Here is a 17,956-nt window from a genome sequence, read left to right as displayed (position 1 = left end):
ATATATACGAGAATATGCCCTTATTTCAATTCCAACATTTCCGACAACTAGAACCTTTCTCCAGACACACACAGTTTTTTCTGTATGGACACTGCCCAAAAGGTCAACTTTTTCCCAATGAGGATAGGTGTTTGTCTTGGATAGGTCTGAGTAGTCGGACTCCTTTTTTCACGTTTTTCTACTATTTACAGGGTTTGGGCAAACCAACAGACATGATGCTACTCTACTTTGTTTGCTATCTGCCTAGCAGTTTTTATAGAATGATGAAACTACTTTGCTGGAAAGTACGGCTTATTGAACATCTGATTCTGTTTTGAGAACTTAAGTGCAAACTAAGGGTACACTTTTAAATTGATTTCTTGTAAAAATTTTGCCACTAAATAGTGTTATATGTGAGCTGTGACACATGTGTATCAAAATGTGTGAGAAACAGGAATTGCCGTAAATATTCCCATTTTCCGCGTGGCGGAGACTTGCAATATATGAAGCAAAGTTATGGGTGACATTTACTCACTTAAAAAAAATATATATTTGACGATAAGTTGCACCAACAATTTTTCACCGCACTATAAGTAGAGTAGCATCATGTCTGTTGGTTTGCCCAAACCCTGTATAGAGAAAGTACAAAAGTGTGAGTAATCTGTCCCCGTCGTTTTATGCAAGAAAAATTCTGAAGTTATGCAAACTGAGTGCAAAAATGTGAAATTATGCGATTCTGTTAATTTTAACGAAGAATGATAAAGTATTGTGAAACTCAAAATTTTTTAATGTCAAATTTCTCGAAACTAGGCGCTGAGCAGATAGAACTTTGTTGTTCTAAGGTAGTGAAATGTTGGTGAATCCAGCCTGACAATCAGCGAGTACAGGCCAGTCCTTTTAAAACAGCCTCTCTTATTACAGGAACTTGGATAGAACAGTAAGTGATAAATCAATTCTCGGGTGGGTTTTTTTTCTCTAGAGTGAAAGTAATATGAACCTGGCTTTAACTTTAACAAGGTTCAATTTGCGCAGACTCTGATTGAACAGTAATCTTGCTGCGCATGAACTTGCTTTCGGTTCGTCAAATTATTGAAATTTGTCTTAACCAAGACATTTCCCCTGTTGGTGTGGTTGCTTGCCTAAACACAAACACCCCCCTGTCCCCATAGTGTTGGGGTCACTGATCGATTCCATCTCAGTCACACTGAATAGGATCTGCGGTAATTGAATATATAGTAAGCTGAAGGTGCGATGGTGCGAGTAGTTTCCCTTGATAACGGTTATAACAGGGAAAGACTGCCGGTACTGTTATATCCGAGTTTGACTGTATGTGGAACTGGGCAACATGGCAAAATAATTCTCGTACTCAGATAATGTACGATTAGTAAAAAATTACAGACTTGCTTTTAAATATCGTTCCAGCTGCAAAACTTTCAAAATCTAGAAGAAACCTCCCTTTGGGATTTTAAATTAATATTTATAGAGGAATTTCCTAGAATACAGCTAACACTAGTAACAGGTGTTTACAAAAATATTGATCTGTTACTGTAAAGACAAATTGATCGCTTTTAAGCACAAGTGCGCTATACCGAAAAATTCAAAAATGCTCTTTTGAGAAAATGGAAGGTAAAGTTTTTGCCCCTTGTTCATTTTCTTTAAAAGACAAGGATAGTTTTCTCTACTTCCAAACAAATGTGCACACCAATGAAACCAAACTTCTCTTAAAGTAGGACAATGCTCACTTTTGGTGTAGGTCAAGATTTCTTGAACCCCCCCCCCCCCCAAGTCTGGGTTAGCCCGCTTGTCCTTAAAAGCGACCAATTGATACGAGTACGAGTCATTGTGCAAAAGCTGGAGATTTTATGTTCCCTAGTTGAGATATTTGACAATAGTTGTGTGAAAAATTTTTGAGGGCACTTTAATAATATGCTATCAGTATCAGCCTAGCAGTTTTTATCTATCTGTCCCCGTGGCTTCAGGCAAAAAAAAATCTGAAATTATGCCACCTGAGCCCAAAAATGTGAAATTATGCGATTCTGTTAATTTTAACAATTATAAAGGAAAATAATAAGAAATTAAGCAAAAAATGATCTAATTTGGCTAAATCATGTGGGGTGCTTAAAACCCTGGGGGTAGATCTGTAGAATGATAAATCTACTTTGTGGGAAAGTACGAGAATTATCTTGCTATGTTGCCCAGTTCCTCCACACACTCGCTGGTGGTAATGCTCCATTCTACGACATTTGGCTACCCTAGAATTACAACGCTCAACTGTCTGCTCACCTACTTTTGAGAAATTTGACGTTAAAATTTTTTTAGTTAAACAACACATCAAGCTTTTTAAAATGTAATTCTTAGAATATCTTGATGACTCCAAGTAATCATATGATTTTGATAGAGCAGATAGAATACATATATAAAAAATATATTAGGTTTCTGACCTCATAGTCTTAGTAACTCAAAATGGCCGAAAATGTCAGATAAAACATTGTAATTCTAAGGTAGCAATTTGTAGCATCCCCCTTTCCAAGAAGTGGCGTTGGTAGCCTTGTGGTAGTCTACCGGAGTCATAGTTGTGAGATTGTGGATTTGGAGGTTCGAGCATCAGCTCAGTCCAATGCTGTGTCCTTGGGAAAGACACTTTAGACAAATTTCCCATTTGTGGTAATGTCTCTTTGTGTGAAACAATGGATGAAGTAAAACAGGCAAGGCATAAACATTCACGTTTTGTCATGTTTATTTTCATGTTTTTAAAAATGTTTGTTGTCAAATCACATCATAGAAGATGGACGTTAAACTCAGAGGTCGTGTCTCTTAAACTTAAATAAGCCTACTAGTGTTGATAGGAGCATTAAACCTATACCATATCACCATTTCACCATCTCACCTTCCCAACAAAGCTCAGGTGGCAGACAATTCCAACTATTCATGCCAGTGAAGAAAGTACGTTTAATAATAATTAATAATACACTCATCAAATTCTAATGGCGTCCACTTTTACTTCTCCTTGTTTGTTCGCATACCCCGACAACATCTTGCTCTTTCTTACACAATTCACTCGCGTGGTATAACTATTCAGCGTCTGTGGTTATGTCTACTTGTGTGAAAAAAAGGAGGAAGTAAAAGAGTCAAGGCATTAAACATTCACGTTTTGTCATCTTTATTTTCATGTTTTTTTTAATGTTTGTTGTCAAATCACATCATAGAAATATTCTCACCTTGCAAAATTAACATATTAAAAACAAAATTAATTAATGCTCTTCACCATTGGCAAGGGGGGAAACATTTCTGTTCAGTTTGTGCTACGGCTGAGCATTAAAAAGAAATGAATAAATATTATATATATGGAAGTACCAAGCTGGAAAAGAAGTGAAATAATATTTTCAAACAATAAAGAAAAAAAAAAATGTCTATTGCTGAGCCTAGTGGAAGTGTGCTGGTGCATCGTTTGAGGACTTGAGGAAATCCGGGGTGGATCGCTGCAGCTTCCGAAAGTCAAGAATCTTCTCTTGTGTTGCCTGCGCTGTCTCCAGCACGTCGATGCTGAGTGTAGTAACTGTTGCCCGGTGTGGTTGATGCGTGTTTTCGGCGATGTTGTGTGGTGTGGTTGATGCGTGTTGTTGTTGATACTGTTGACGTGTGTTGTCGGCGATGCTGTGTGTTGTCAGTCCATTGTCTACTCTTGCCTGGTTATTTCCTTCCTTACCTACCTGAAACCTGGGCTTACCAGACAGCTAGACTAAACCAGCATCTGAATTTTTTTTTTTGTACCTGAGTAAATGTTCAATAATTTAAAAAACTGATCCTGAAAAAAAAAAGTAGGACATAAACGGACAGAGTTGATAAAAGATTTACGCTACATTGCCTCTACAATTGGAGTATCTTCCTTGATTAAAAAAATGAGGAAAAAGTAATTTGCATGCATAACTATTAATTATTAGTAATTCTCATCTTTATAAAGTGCTTAATTCTATTAAATCAAAAGATTCAGCGACTGACACTGACAACTGGTGTGGTGTTTCTTGCTTCCAAATATCTACCTGGAAGATAGTCTAGCTCAGCTGGAAGGACAACCCTCACAGCCGATTTATTTCACCATTCAACTTAACCTGCAGTCCTATATTGTGGTAGCCTATGTCTATGTCTGTAGTCTGTTTGTCACTAACACAAAATGAGTGAGCTTGAATAAATTTAATTTAATTAAAAATCCAACATGAAGTTGGTGACCTGAAAACCCTGTACCCTCCGAGGTTGTATAGTAATATTAGTAATAACAAAAGTCTGCTTTGTGTTACTATGAGAACAATGTAATAAGATATATTTTGTTTTCCAAACTTTCAAAGCTGCTCTTTCATTAAAATGTTTGCTTCTTTGTGTGTAACCTTGCACCCTGGCCAGCTATGCCACAACAAACATGACGAATGTTTTCCTGTACGGAATCTACTCCTCCCAATTATGCTATCATAATTTGATAGTCTGAGCATTTGGTATAATAATAAGAACAATTCAACAGAGGAAGAGGAAAAAAAACCCAGAACTGCACGCTCCGTACTTCATGGTTATCATAATGTTTTGTGTGATTGAACGTATTTCATTAAAAGATGTGAAGTGTCAACATATACGGTACACAAGAAAAATTAAAGAACAAAAACAATCTTGACATAGGCAATGTTCCATATTGCTGACTCATTTGTTTTATAAATTCACTTTAAGAAATAAAAAATGAAACTAATTAAATAATTATACAAACATTGACTACATCCAAACAACAGAACCCCTACATCATCGTCCTCACAATCCCACACTGGACATGCATTCAAATATGCAGTGACAATCATACAAAAAGATATTTCAAAACATGGGTGATGCTTATATAAATAGTCATTGCTTGTTGAAAAGGTCATAGGCGAGGAGCTTCACTTCACTCACCTTACCGTTTAATTTTTTTAAAAAGGAGGATGGGGTGGGGGGGGGGTAATCAAGAGAGGAACAGGTGCAAAAAAACCCAAACAAAACAAATCACAATAGTAGGATCACGCAATCAGAATTGTACCATCCCCTCACGGTTATGGGAACTGATATGAAGGAGATGATTATGATGCCTTGGTCTGATTCTCAATTACAACCTCCAAGTTCCAAGCCAACATTCACAACCGAGCTTCCTCAAGATTTATTTGAAATAAACAAGGGATTGTTCAACTCTACATAATAGTAATATTAAACTGTCTAGAGAGAAACTGTTCCTGGACTTGAGTAAAAAAAGCTTACATTTTAACAACCATGGACAAAATCCACAGAGAAAGGAAGCTGAATTTATTTGTAAATATTATATTTATTATTATGCTTGAAATTATGGTAATGACTGGTAATAGCATTTAATCTCTATCTCAGATTTGAGTTCTGGTTCTGAAATGGTTTGTAATGAGGTAGACAGAGGGTTCTTTTCCCATCGTACGTATTTTTGTGGCGTATATCGTACTTTGATGAAGAGACTACCCCACTGCAGCTCTGATGACAACCTATGGGGTCTTTACTAAACTGATTTTTTTCTCATTTGTTCCAAACAGATAAATGGGAGATGGCCTAATTTGCCACATCGCTACCTTAGAATTACAAAGTTCTTTCTGCTCAGCTGAGAAATCTGGCGTAAAAAATTTTGGGTTTCGCAATATGTCAAGCTTTTTCGAGGGTAATTCTTTGAATTTCTGGATAACGCCTCCGATAATCTTATAATTTTGTTAGAGGATATAAGACATTTGCTTTCTTAGTAACTCAAAACGGCCAAGAATGTCAGATAGTATTTTGTAATTTTGAGGTAGTGACATGCCAAACGTACTGCTGACAGTACTAGCTCTGAGTAGGGAACAACATCAGCTGCATCCCAAATTCCCTTTCAGTGGTCTCACCCTCATTAAGAATACAATACAGAACCTTTCCACTCACGCTTCGCAGCATGCTTTTAGTTTAGAAGTTCTTATCTCTACATTTTCAACTCTAAAGAATTTGGGATTTTGTAGAACTGAAATCCTTCTGGCTTCCCATTGATTTGCAGTCACTCTAATGCAATGGTCTTTGCTTGTAATTGTATTCACCACACCATGAAACAGTGCAGGATGCTCAAGATGACACTGGTACATGTACAAAACAAATATGCATGTATACCATGTATATAAATGTATAATATATATATATATATGAATATAAATATTTATTCCCGTAAGGGAGGACATAATTTTATAAACCCTTGTGTAATGAAGAAATGAAAAAAAATATGAATGCCTGTGCAAGACAATTGAAATGAGTGAAACGAAAGGAACATGGCTGGCGACCGTCCAATCTGTGTCCAGCGCTGGCTCGGACAGGTGGCGGCTCTTGTACTGTCGCTGATATGGAAACACACACATGGGCTCTCACGCCACGGGCGGAGCCAGGCATTAAGTACATGGGACGACCAGTACATCATCTCAAGTTTATTATCATCATTATTGTTATTCATATTGTCATTACTTTTATCATCATCATTATTACAAGAAGAAAAATGATCATGAATAGTAAACTCTCTGTAAGTTAAATAAAATAATTTCTTTAATATTATATCTTTACAACTGAATTTATGGGTTCCCTCAGAGAAGGACAAAATCACTGAATCACAACCTGTTCGTAGAGAAAGACAACGCATGCAAAAGGTTCTCTGTACGTAGGCGTATGGTGGCAGGCCATTAGGGTAGAGAAGAGCCACATACCAAAGTCGAAAGTGTTCTCTTCTTGTGAAAAAAAAAATCTGCATCACGTTCAAAATGGCTACACAAGTACTACCAACATCAAAAAAGCAGTGTACAGGTTCAAAAAGTAGAATCTAATATAACAAAGAAACATGTGTGTATGTGTATGAATATTATGCCCAAAACAAAACCCAGTGGCTTAGAGTCAAAGTTAAAGCAAACTGGCCGAAGAGACAAGGAGTAGTGGCATAAGTGACGCACGACTCCCCCACGCCACGCGTCCCCTACAACCAAGAAATGCTCGCTAGGTACAGAGACGGCTGCTGAGGCCTGCCTCTGGTCCACTCTTGGTGCCTGGATCTGGTCACACTCACACTACTCTCTTAACTCTCTGCCAACTAAGCGTTAATATCACCGACATAAAATGAGTTCATATGGGAGAAAAATCATTCAAGACTTGGAAAAATCTTCAAAAAATGAGCTGGAAAAACAAGCATGTAATGTTTGTTTTTATGGACTAGGGATCATCCAGCCAATATAATCTAAAAACATAACACCTAAATGAATGTCTAAATCCTTTCAAAACAAGTAAATTGTCTGCAGCCACATACTTGCTAGTATTTTCAGTAAACAAGTTGTAAGTCACTATGGGGCAGGCCTACAAATAAAGACCTACTAAGGTCTTTAGGATTAGCGCAAATGTCTGTTTGTTAAAGTATGGATATATTAATATAATATTTAATTCTGTTGAACTGCAAGAACTGTTACACAGGGAATCAGCTATTTCTGATCTTAAATATCCCTAGAATTACTCAAGGATCTCATGGCTTTAGAATTTCAATAGTGAAAATTTCCCTTCTTTAAAATGTATTTGAGAGACTAAAGCTGCATCTTAGGACAATGATGTTCCTTAATACTTTCCATTTCTAAAGATGAGCATTACTGTCCAGAGGTAAACAGAATGAGAGCCGGTCAGCTCAAAGGTGAAGTAGAGAAGAAATAGTCAGAAAGGTGAGAGAGAAGACACAGGCAGTGAGAAAAGAAGCCTACAGAACCTACCTATGCACTTTCAGCAGCATACTGATCGAAAACTTCGGATGCAAAAAAACTCAACAAAGCGTCCAATGAGAACACTTGCTGGTGCTGATAGAGCTAGAAGACTGATACAGTGTACAAAGAGAGTAAGAAAGAGGAAGCAGCATGATGAAGACACATCACACACATGGACAAATACACACACACAAAGACACACACAGGGGGAGCACCGTGGACTCAGGAGGCCACGTTCACTCCTTTGACACCTGATGGGCCAAACAGTCAGCTAGGACAGCCTCTTCAAGCTTTACGTCGCTTATAATATGCATGGTCATTACATTAAAAAAATATATGTTTTGTCCAAACTTCTACAAATCAAACCCAAAGATATGTTTCTGAAAGGGGAGAGGGGGGGGGGGAGGGAGAATATGGTAAATATAAGACGCAAAATTTGTACAAATGTATTGCAATAGATTATGTATATCAATAAGATTAAGATGGTAAGACTTTCATATGTAAGTGCTTAAAATGTAAGCATAAAACACGGCCATCAACAATGAAGTCAACGGTTCATAAAACAAGAAGTTTCACCCTTGATCAAAATGATCTTCTTTAAAGGACAAGTAATAATGATGACGATGAAGATGCTACAGTCGAATAAAAGATGCAGCAATATGCTACTGGGAAGGGCTTGGAAGGGAGGATAAGTGGAAGGGGGTGGATGGGGGTGGGTGGGGGAGGATGGGAAGTAGGACAGACACCATATCATTGTTCATATTATTATATTTATAAAAATTTATTTTTTTGTATCTTTCTCTCCATCTCTCTCTTTCTTATGTCGTCATCTGTGCTTTTGGCATGAGGGCAGAACAAATTCTGTCTGGGTCAGGAGAAGGCTTATGTAAACAACAATCCTTTGCACAATCGCTGAGGCTTTACAGAAGTTTAAAGAAGTCAGATCAATTCTGTGTGTGACTCCACTGCCTGTTCTAAACCACTGTTCTTTGGATAATTTTCCCTAATTTGATGTTCTCTTGGTCAAGTTTCTTCGTATCCAATGTTCTGTGTGAAATTTCCCCTACTCAAATGTTGCTAACTGTCAAAGTGTTGACGTGTATGTTAAAACACATACACACACACTGGCACAGAAATGGCAGTTGAAACGACTTCCCACTCATTATGAGGAGAAGGATATGTTAGCTTTGAGTTCATGGACAAGTTTTTAAAAGTCTACAGACGAGTTTTTAGTTTGAGCCCATAATACATTCACACCTAGAAAATCTGAAGTGCACTGATTTAATCTGCACTGAGGCCTAGTTTCCATTTCCAGACTGAAGGACATAATAATACAAACATACATGTAGGGTTGATAATGACATTTGGCATATATGGTTACATATGGATCACCACTGAGGAACCCAACAAGCAAAATTTGACAAACGGTAAGTTGATTCCTTGAACACAAAGAAAGAATGAAAATACTGATCCCACAACTAAAGATGTTGTGCATTTCTGTGTTGACAAAATTCAAAGGTCGCCTTAAAAAAACTCAAAGGGTTTGTGGCTTCTGTGGTTGAACTGGGTGAAAAAACAGTTGCGATGAAAATCACACACTAGGACTGGTTGGTAGGTGAACGTTGGCAGCAGTGGTTAAAATGACAACAAAGCTCAGAGTCAAAAGGTTCTATCTACCATACTGATGGATGGCACAGAGATCCCCCTGACTTTGAGTATGTGAATGGTAAAAGAGGGAAAGGGGGGGGGGGGGGGGTAACCAACTCTCCTGAACGATGCTTAATTTTCTGCCGTCTCTTACTCACATGTGCACACATACAAATACACACACACAAATACACACATGAGCATACATTCATACAAAATCCTATATATATACAAAAGGTTGAACACATGACATATTGCACCCCCAAAAATAGTGTCCGGACTGCCTTGACTAAGTATACATAAATGTATATATTATATCATAATACATGTAATGTGAGCGCCGGGCAAAACAAGCCAGACTGATACGACCATGACATAAAAGGAAAATCCTCTTTCTCTATATATATAAAATTTAAAAACCCTTTGAACTGGTTTCTGTCTGCTCAAAGGCAAGATAAAAACCACTCAAACTCTGTATTATCATCAAAAGACAAAAAAAAACCCTTCTCAAAGAGAGAGGTCTCACTCGCGTAGAAACCAGTGAAACGACACACAGTTGTGATGCCTCATAGCAGTCGCCGACGACGTCATCAAATGTAAAAATGTACATGAATCTTCTATAAATATACATATTTCTTCTTTTACGTTGGAGACTGTACTATTTCTGTGTGGATGTAAAAACGTCAAGGGACGAAAAGCTTTCTTCTGTGACTTATGTGACTTTCCTATTTTTTCATTGAAAAAAAAAATGTCACATGTACGGATAGACCATCTTACAGTACAGTGACTCACTTTCTGATTTCATCTGAAGATGCAGATTACATATCCATGCACTGTAAACATTATGAAAAAAAAAGTCTTTCCATCTTGGAAGTAGATGATTCTTTCGACTCGCCCTACTTATGGCCAAAAAGTGGGACTATCTTATAACTGAGAAGATGTCCCTTTCACTTACAATCTAAAATGTGCAGAAATATATTGCCAACAAAGTTATCCTATCAGTGTTTTTCATTTACATTTATGACACCAACAACATTTATTTTTTTTAACTGGAAGAACAAGCAAAGCAATTTGTAGAAGTTGAAAACAAGAAAAATTCCAGTCCACTCAGACCCCAATGAGGTATCACAACCAAGTGTCTAGGAAGATTGTGCTGCAAATGAACTGGACATCTGGAAATAAGACTAGATAAACATCTACAAATATCATAGAGTAGTAAGTGAACAGGAAAACGCTGGGGCTCCCCACGCAGCCCTGCCTTTGTGCAAACATCTGTCTCCATTGCCGAGCATTTCCCAAACCTAAACCTCCTTCTAGGGCAGGGTTCTTCAAACTTGTTCGACAATAACCCAGTTTCATGTTATTCAGCTTTTTTCTCAAGAAGCCGTTGACGTCATTGAGCCTCCAAATTGTGGCAGTAATTTGACCACAAACTATCCAATTAGTAACAGGCTTTATATTACATCATATGGTATTTCTCTTCGAGTATAACATTTTATAAAAATTGTTTTAATCTTTTGACCTGATTCTTGAAATGAAAGTACCCCAAAATATCTAAAACCTTCAACTTTACTCATTAGTTCTAAGATAGCAGCCACCCCCAATCTTTAAAAAAAACAAACACTTTGGAACTATGTGCAATTTTCTCTTATACCACCATCTATACTGTAAAGTGTGCACTCAAATCAAAAGTAGTTTATTTGTTGAGTGATCCACTGAATAAACTGATTGACCAGCAGATCCTTTAACTTATTCATTCAGCATTCACTTAGATCTACCGAGGCATAGCAGGCATCCCATGCGCTATGCTTGGTGACCCCATCAGTTCGTGACCCTGTAACAACTGGGAGAGGCTGTAGTTTGAAGAACTTTGCCCCGGGGATCAGAGGTCACAACCTGGATGGTGGACTTGCAACATGACCACAAGCTGACTGAGACCTTTGGCCTGAATGTCCCAGTATTAACTCTCAACAGTTTTACAATTTCTCACAAATTTATGCGCATGTCATCATATACGGGCCTGGGACATAATATTCTACGCAGATACGAATGTATTCGTCTATCCATCTGTTTGTTTGTCTGTGGCTTTGTTCATGATCTGGTAACCCACATTTGCAACTCTGTCACTGATGTCACTAGATAAGATAAATGGTTTCAATGCTCCAACAGTCAAGCAAAATAGCTGAGAACTAGTCATTTCAAAAATGGCTGTGTGACAGGAAATGGGACAAGAATAAAAGTTAAGGTGCAAATTGTTTTGACTAGAATGAACTTGTTTCAAACCTGTTGGAAGAGCTTTCAAGAGGTTACCAGACCATTATAAGAATAATTCCAAGGGAAATTTTCATTTAATCTAAATCATAACTATTGAAAACATGGACATGCAGTTTATTCGTATCATATTTTATGCAACTTTGAAACCTTAACAATAATTTTCTTCCAGTTTTCATCAAATGTGGATTATCAGACTATTGCATTCCAGCCACAGATTTCACAAACACATTTTGGGCTATGCGTAACAGATTAAAGGTAAAGCCGCCGCTGTATAAAGAGGATACGACTTCTCACAAACTTCCTGTCTTCACACAGACCATTAATATTTTAACAGTCCGATGCAGAACTGTATGCTCCTGAATTAAAGCGTAGTTTTGAGCAAATGTGGGTCCACCCACGAACTGATATGGAACAAAAACAAAATACTGGAAAAAAAATACAACAAAAGCTCAGACATGAACTGGCTCTTGCGACAACAGATATTTCATTGATGGAAGAGGGAAGAGTAATGTGCAGGACAACAAAACATCACTATTTTCTCTGGTCGGAACACACATCATCGCACTAGTTTGTCTGTGTTGCGTGTCCGTCCTACACTGCGTCCCTGAGTAAAAAAAACACTAAACCATTGACCTCTGAGCACATTGTGACTTTGAAGAGAACTACGAGCGATAGAGAACATTAGAGAGGAGGGTGGTATCGAAGGATTTTCTGCTTTCCTTCCAGCTTAGAGAAAGTGGTAAGGTTTTTTTCTCCCTCCCATTTAGAGAAAAAAGTGAATCTATCTTACCTTATATAGCTGTCACTTGCTCTATACATATACTTTTCTGAGAGATAAATAAGTTCTAACCCTCAAGCTGCCCTATACGTATTTTTGGAATAACTTAACCCTTAAGTTTCTGTAAATATGTTTCACAGACGAATTGACCCTGAAGTTGCCCTACATGTATTTCTGAGATGTATTTCTTCATAAATCCCTTCAGTTGCTATAAAACGCTAAAGAAGAAAAACTTTTAAATAAAAATAAATTAAGTCTTCCATGTTTGTCGAATTCCTCATTAAGAAACAACAAATCAAGAAACCTTACACTATCAACCAGATCTGTCTTTCCCCATAACCTGTGTTGTCAGCAGAAGTAAGTACATAGGGTCAAATGAGTCAACCATTGAGTGAATCACTTCATTAATTTACACAAGTCGTGTCAAGAGCAAAGCCACCCACACTTGCTATTTAGTTGTTTTTTGGTCTATAATTTGCAGAAATCTGCACTTGAAGTAAACATCATGTCTACGGCACAACTGCCAAAAGGACGGGTAGAATATAATACAGAGACTAACCTGGGTGTAAAACCACAAAAAGTGACAATAGAAACTGTTGAGAGCTAAGGCAAGGGCTGAACAGCCATCACAAACCTTCTGAGGGACAACTTCCATCACAATGTCTTTTTGGCCATCATAAATAAAACATTTGACAAAAAACATTACAGTGCAACTCGTATCCAATTGCAACAATTCAAAGAAAGAAACCTGGGTTATATTAGTAATACTAATTCAAACATGGACATATATATATACCTGCAAATATTTTTAACGGAAGCAAAATGACACAGAAGATGTAATGCTTTATCTTAGAGTTTGACAAAATAAAAAAAAAGTACAGAACACACATTAAAAAAAATTTACTTCACAATGAAAATCATATTTCTTCAAGAGAAAAATTCCAATGTAGCCATGAGTATTTCTTGGACATACATGAAACAAGGATGGAAACACGTACATATCCACACACACGCACACACACACATTAGTCGGCGTAAAAGGTTTGGGTTTCCTGGAACATTCAACAGAGCAATTGGTTCGATAACAGTACAGAGACAACAGTTGTCTACCTGGAGGCTATGTACATGGAACGAGGAACAATGCCCGGTGGGCTGGGAGCGGCTACTGGCATTCACAAGGTCAGAAATTACGACATCAAGGTCACTGATGGGGGAAAAACAGGCTACTTCTTTCGACTAAGGAACCTGACAAATAACTTAGAATTTTATAAAGAAATAGACAAAAATAGATGTCTTTTCCCATACTTCTAAGACAGATGTAGAAACATTCACTGGCAGTATAGAACGGGATAAAGTAAAAACCCTGTATTTCTTCTTTAAGTACTGAAACAAGACAAATTACCATTTGAAAGGTTTAAATGAAAAAAAACCAAGAGGTGTGGATGTTGTAAAATCTAAAAACCTTCAACGAGCATTCGGGGGAGGATTATTGCTGGAGTCGCTCAAGTAGTGCCTCACCTCAACTGTCCGCGGATACTAACGTAGACTCAGAGCTGACCGTGAAATCTATAGTCTTTGTGCGGCCCTCCTCTAGGCGATCACTGAATATTACTGTACACTTCTGTTAGACTTTCACCTCAGTTACCAAATCCGCAATGACCTTCATTCTTTCACAGACAAATTCAGTTTCATCTTTACTAAAAAATTCTTTCTGAGGGAAATTCAATTTCATCCTTACTATAAAGTTCTTTCTGAGGGTAATTCAATTTTATCCTAACTTTTACTTTTTAGTGGTTGAATTATCTTAATCTGATCTTGCTGGAAGGTCAAGACTTTGACAATTCACAATCAACGAAGCTACAGTTCAAGCACTATATTTCCTAACTGATTGTCTTGACTTAAAAAAAATAAATAGACAGCTGCTTTCATTTTCACAGAACTATCGAGATGGTTGTCTAACTTGAGTAAACATCTCTCCAGTACTGCTGCTTTCTCCTGTTCAACTGAGTATGCCGAAGAAGGAATTCTCCCGCATCATGCTATAGATTTCACAGGCAGCTCTGAGCCAATATTGTAGAAATTAATATACATCCTTTCCCAGTTCACACATTTATATTGAGCCACAGTGATACAAGATGGTAAGCAATTCCTAATGAGGACACATGCTATTTACAGAAATAATAGGACCACACAAAAGGCCAAATCAGCACTAAAAATAGTAAGTACATTTCAAAATGTCATCATATTTCTATTTAAAAAACTCTTCCACAATCCTGCTTAAATAAGGCATGCTTTGATTAGAACTTTGCCCAAACTTGTAGTGAAATCTACAAGTGGAAACTTCCAAGGATGCCCTTTTCTCCGCAAAAGTCAAGCATATAAAAATTAAACAAGCAGAAAGGTTGAATCCAAGCTCCCAGACCAAACAGAAAAAAACCCATTGCAGACTTATAAAAATAAGGTAGATATAAATATGAGAACTGGGGAAAGGCAACCACCTCGCACACGAGAAACAACACAGGAAAAAGTCACCAACACTCTAGACACTTCTACAACACTGAACGACTTAAACGTAAGGATATAGTCAGTACGGAGTAAATTTTGGCCTTTCCGCTGCCTTGAACGCCGTTGTAGCCGTGAGACCCAGCCTCATTTTGGTGGTGAGTGGCTTGCGCTCAGCCATTGGGGCGGCGCCCGGCAAGGAGCACGCGATGGCCATAGAGTTAGGGACCTGGGCCGCCATGGCCGCGGGGTCCATCAGCTGGCCCAGGCCATTCAAGCCCAGCATGGGAGGGGGAGGGAGTGGTTTCATAACGGTCATAGCCACCGGGTGGGGGGGTAAGGGGGGTAGCGGGGCAGCCACAGACGACACGGGGGGCAAGGAGGCAGGGTCAAGGGTCAGAGTCTTATGCAATTCCATGCTGAGGATGAGAAAAAAAGGAAAAAAGGGGGAAAATATTAGGCATACTCAAAGTAAGAGGAGAAAAACAAACGAATGTTTACACACACGCAGTAGTAGTAATAGAAGGATTTGCTTGGGGTAATCCTCATAAGAATAGAAAACAACCAGGTTCAAAATAAGGATAAAACAACAAACAAAAAACAATAAATTTAAAAAAAAAGAAGGAAAATGAATAAACCTAGGTGAAAAAAAAAACACGTGTAAGTGCCCACACAATGATACCAAAGAATTTATTAACATGTATTTGCCACCTCAAGACTCTCAAATTATCTTACTTATTGTTCTCTGAAAAAAATTCTTTGAAAATCATGAGAAAAATTTGATACTTTTAATTTTCTTGAAAGTCTCTTTAAAAGTACATTTAACAAAAAAATGTTACTTGAAGCAAACTCGAATTGAATTTAAAAGGAAAAGATAAATGAGTTTTTAATTATACAACAGACCCATTGTAGAACGTTTAACAATTGAGAAACAAGAGAAAAAAAATTCTTATTCAAAAATATAATAAAAAGTAATAAATCAATACGAATAATAAAAAAAAAAGACAAGTTAATATGTACATGACATCTATGATATATATGCTTGTATCTAATAGCTGGCTTGGTGTAAAAAAAAAATCATTTTTGCCAGCAAAAAAAAAAAAAAAAAAAGGGATAGCTGAAGATTTATGAAACAAGGAAAAGTTAAAAAAAAAAACAAAAAAAAAAACAAAGGTCCCATCAACCAAAGACAGATCATGCGGCGTTAATATTGATGTGGGAGCTGTGAAACTTGGGAGGCATCAAGCAGTCATAAGTGGGGGTGGCTACTTCAGTGTGCTTCTTGCCGTGGGGCAGCTAGGCTGGGCAGGACAGGACTTGTCTCCCCCTCTTCTCTCTCCCCTCTTTCTTTTCCTTGTAATTTGTTTCGTTTTTGTATCTACTACTTAATACGTTTTGACAAAACATTTCTTTCTTTTTCTTTGATCCCAGCAAACAAAACAAATTCAGCAAGTTTGAAACCTGAATCTAATTAGTATGTCCTCTCTAATTTGCATTCTCTTTCTCAATGTCTTCCACCCTCACTTTTAGATTAGGTTTGGATTAACCTTCTCTTTAAAAAGATTCTGAAAAAAGCAAATGTCCATTCTGTGACATTTTCTTCACTACATTTTCGGAAGGCGAGACAGAGTACAGAAGGGGTAAGAAAAAAAAAAAAAAGAAATGACTCCTGTTAATGAACGTACAGATTGTCCTAGACAACGATAACTGGAATAAAAAAAAAAAAACATAACTAAAAACGGTCACAGATGAAGGAGAGACATACAGTGGGAAGGAAAAGGGTAGGGGGAGGAGACTGTTGGTTGGTGCTATGACATATTGACAGTGTCGAAGTAAGTGACCAGGGGAAAAGAAAAACCACATAGCGAGGAGGACATACAGAGCGCCACTCACAATACAAGAACTGTGTCTCTAGGTCGGAAGGATTCGACCGTGCTACAGGCACGCACATGATGACGTATAGGGGGAGACCAGAACGCTGCGGCTACACCAAGAAACATCATACGGCACGGACAGACTAGACAGAGTACGGCACGGACACATACAGCTCTTCGTTCTAACCCATTTATTCATCCAGTCTGTACAGAATTCATACCTGCACTAAAATCAAACGCGAATCGAATTCTCATTCTAATTTTCCTTTACAGGAATTCGCATCAATTAAATGCACCTAACCGCATCCTCATTTTAAATATTTCTTTACAAGTATTTGCAATGAGTGCACCGATGAGTCAAATTCTTTAAATTCCAAAACGCAAATAAATTTAATTCCGGAACATGATCAAGGCTCTGTCCATTGAAAATTCCACTGCCTTAGACTGTTCATGATATTTCCTAATATCCTGAAAGGTTAAACTATTTTTAGTACCCTTTTCTGCCCTACAATGGAGACCTTTGTATTTTCTTCTCCATTATCAGTTCGCAAGTTACACGCGCGGTGCGGCACACACACGTCACACAAAAGTCTGAATTAATGAAGAATGTTCTGGGTGCATTCAAGAATGAAAAAAAAAAAGACTAATTCAAAGTCTTGCTTATTGTTCCTGCGTCAACTTGAAATCCATCTCCGTTTAAAAACATAAATGAAACTCGAAATAATGCTCCAGCAGAGCACATTATCGAGGAGCAGTGTATCGATGAGAGTACACACACCATAGCAGTTCTGTTTCCACATACTGAGAATATTTGTGTTTATCAGCTTTATACAAAATGTTTACAGTCTACAGTATTTTCCACTCCCATTAGCAGGAGCTTTGTCTCAGCATTTTTCTTCACGATAACGCAACATCTACCATGGCGACCAAAGCGCACAGTGGAATCATTTGAAAATTGCAAACAGAATTTTCTTCTCTTTGCTAAAATAATGCAGCGCAAAAAGAAACCGCAAGGGAACAAAACCAAATTCCTAAAAAAAAAAAAAAAACCAAAAAAAAACAACAAACAAACCCAGAGGAGAGAAGATGAAGAGTCTGGGCAATGGTAATGAGGAGGAGAGTCTCATGCA

At 37.7% G+C, this 17,956-nt stretch overlaps 1 protein-coding gene across 1 annotated transcript in view; it reads right to left on the bottom strand.

Annotated features, from left to right (window-relative positions):
* Nucleotides 1-3,122: 3,122 nt before the first annotated feature.
* Nucleotides 3,123-17,956, bottom strand: part of LOC101847575 (poly(rC)-binding protein 3) — a gene marked incomplete at its 5' end in the record, with an annotated part of 80,523 nt that continues 65,689 nt past the window's right edge. The window contains 1 exon segment of the mRNA XM_035969071.1: nucleotides 3,123-15,371. Within this exon segment, the coding sequence (XP_035824964.1) occupies nucleotides 15,035-15,371 (337 nt within the window).

Source organism: Aplysia californica, unplaced genomic scaffold, assembly GCF_000002075.1.
Source record: "Aplysia californica isolate F4 #8 unplaced genomic scaffold, AplCal3.0 scaffold00112, whole genome shotgun sequence".
Classification (NCBI taxonomy): Eukaryota; Metazoa; Mollusca; class Gastropoda; order Aplysiida; family Aplysiidae; genus Aplysia; species Aplysia californica.
This window is presented reverse-complemented; position numbering and strand designations above follow the sequence as displayed.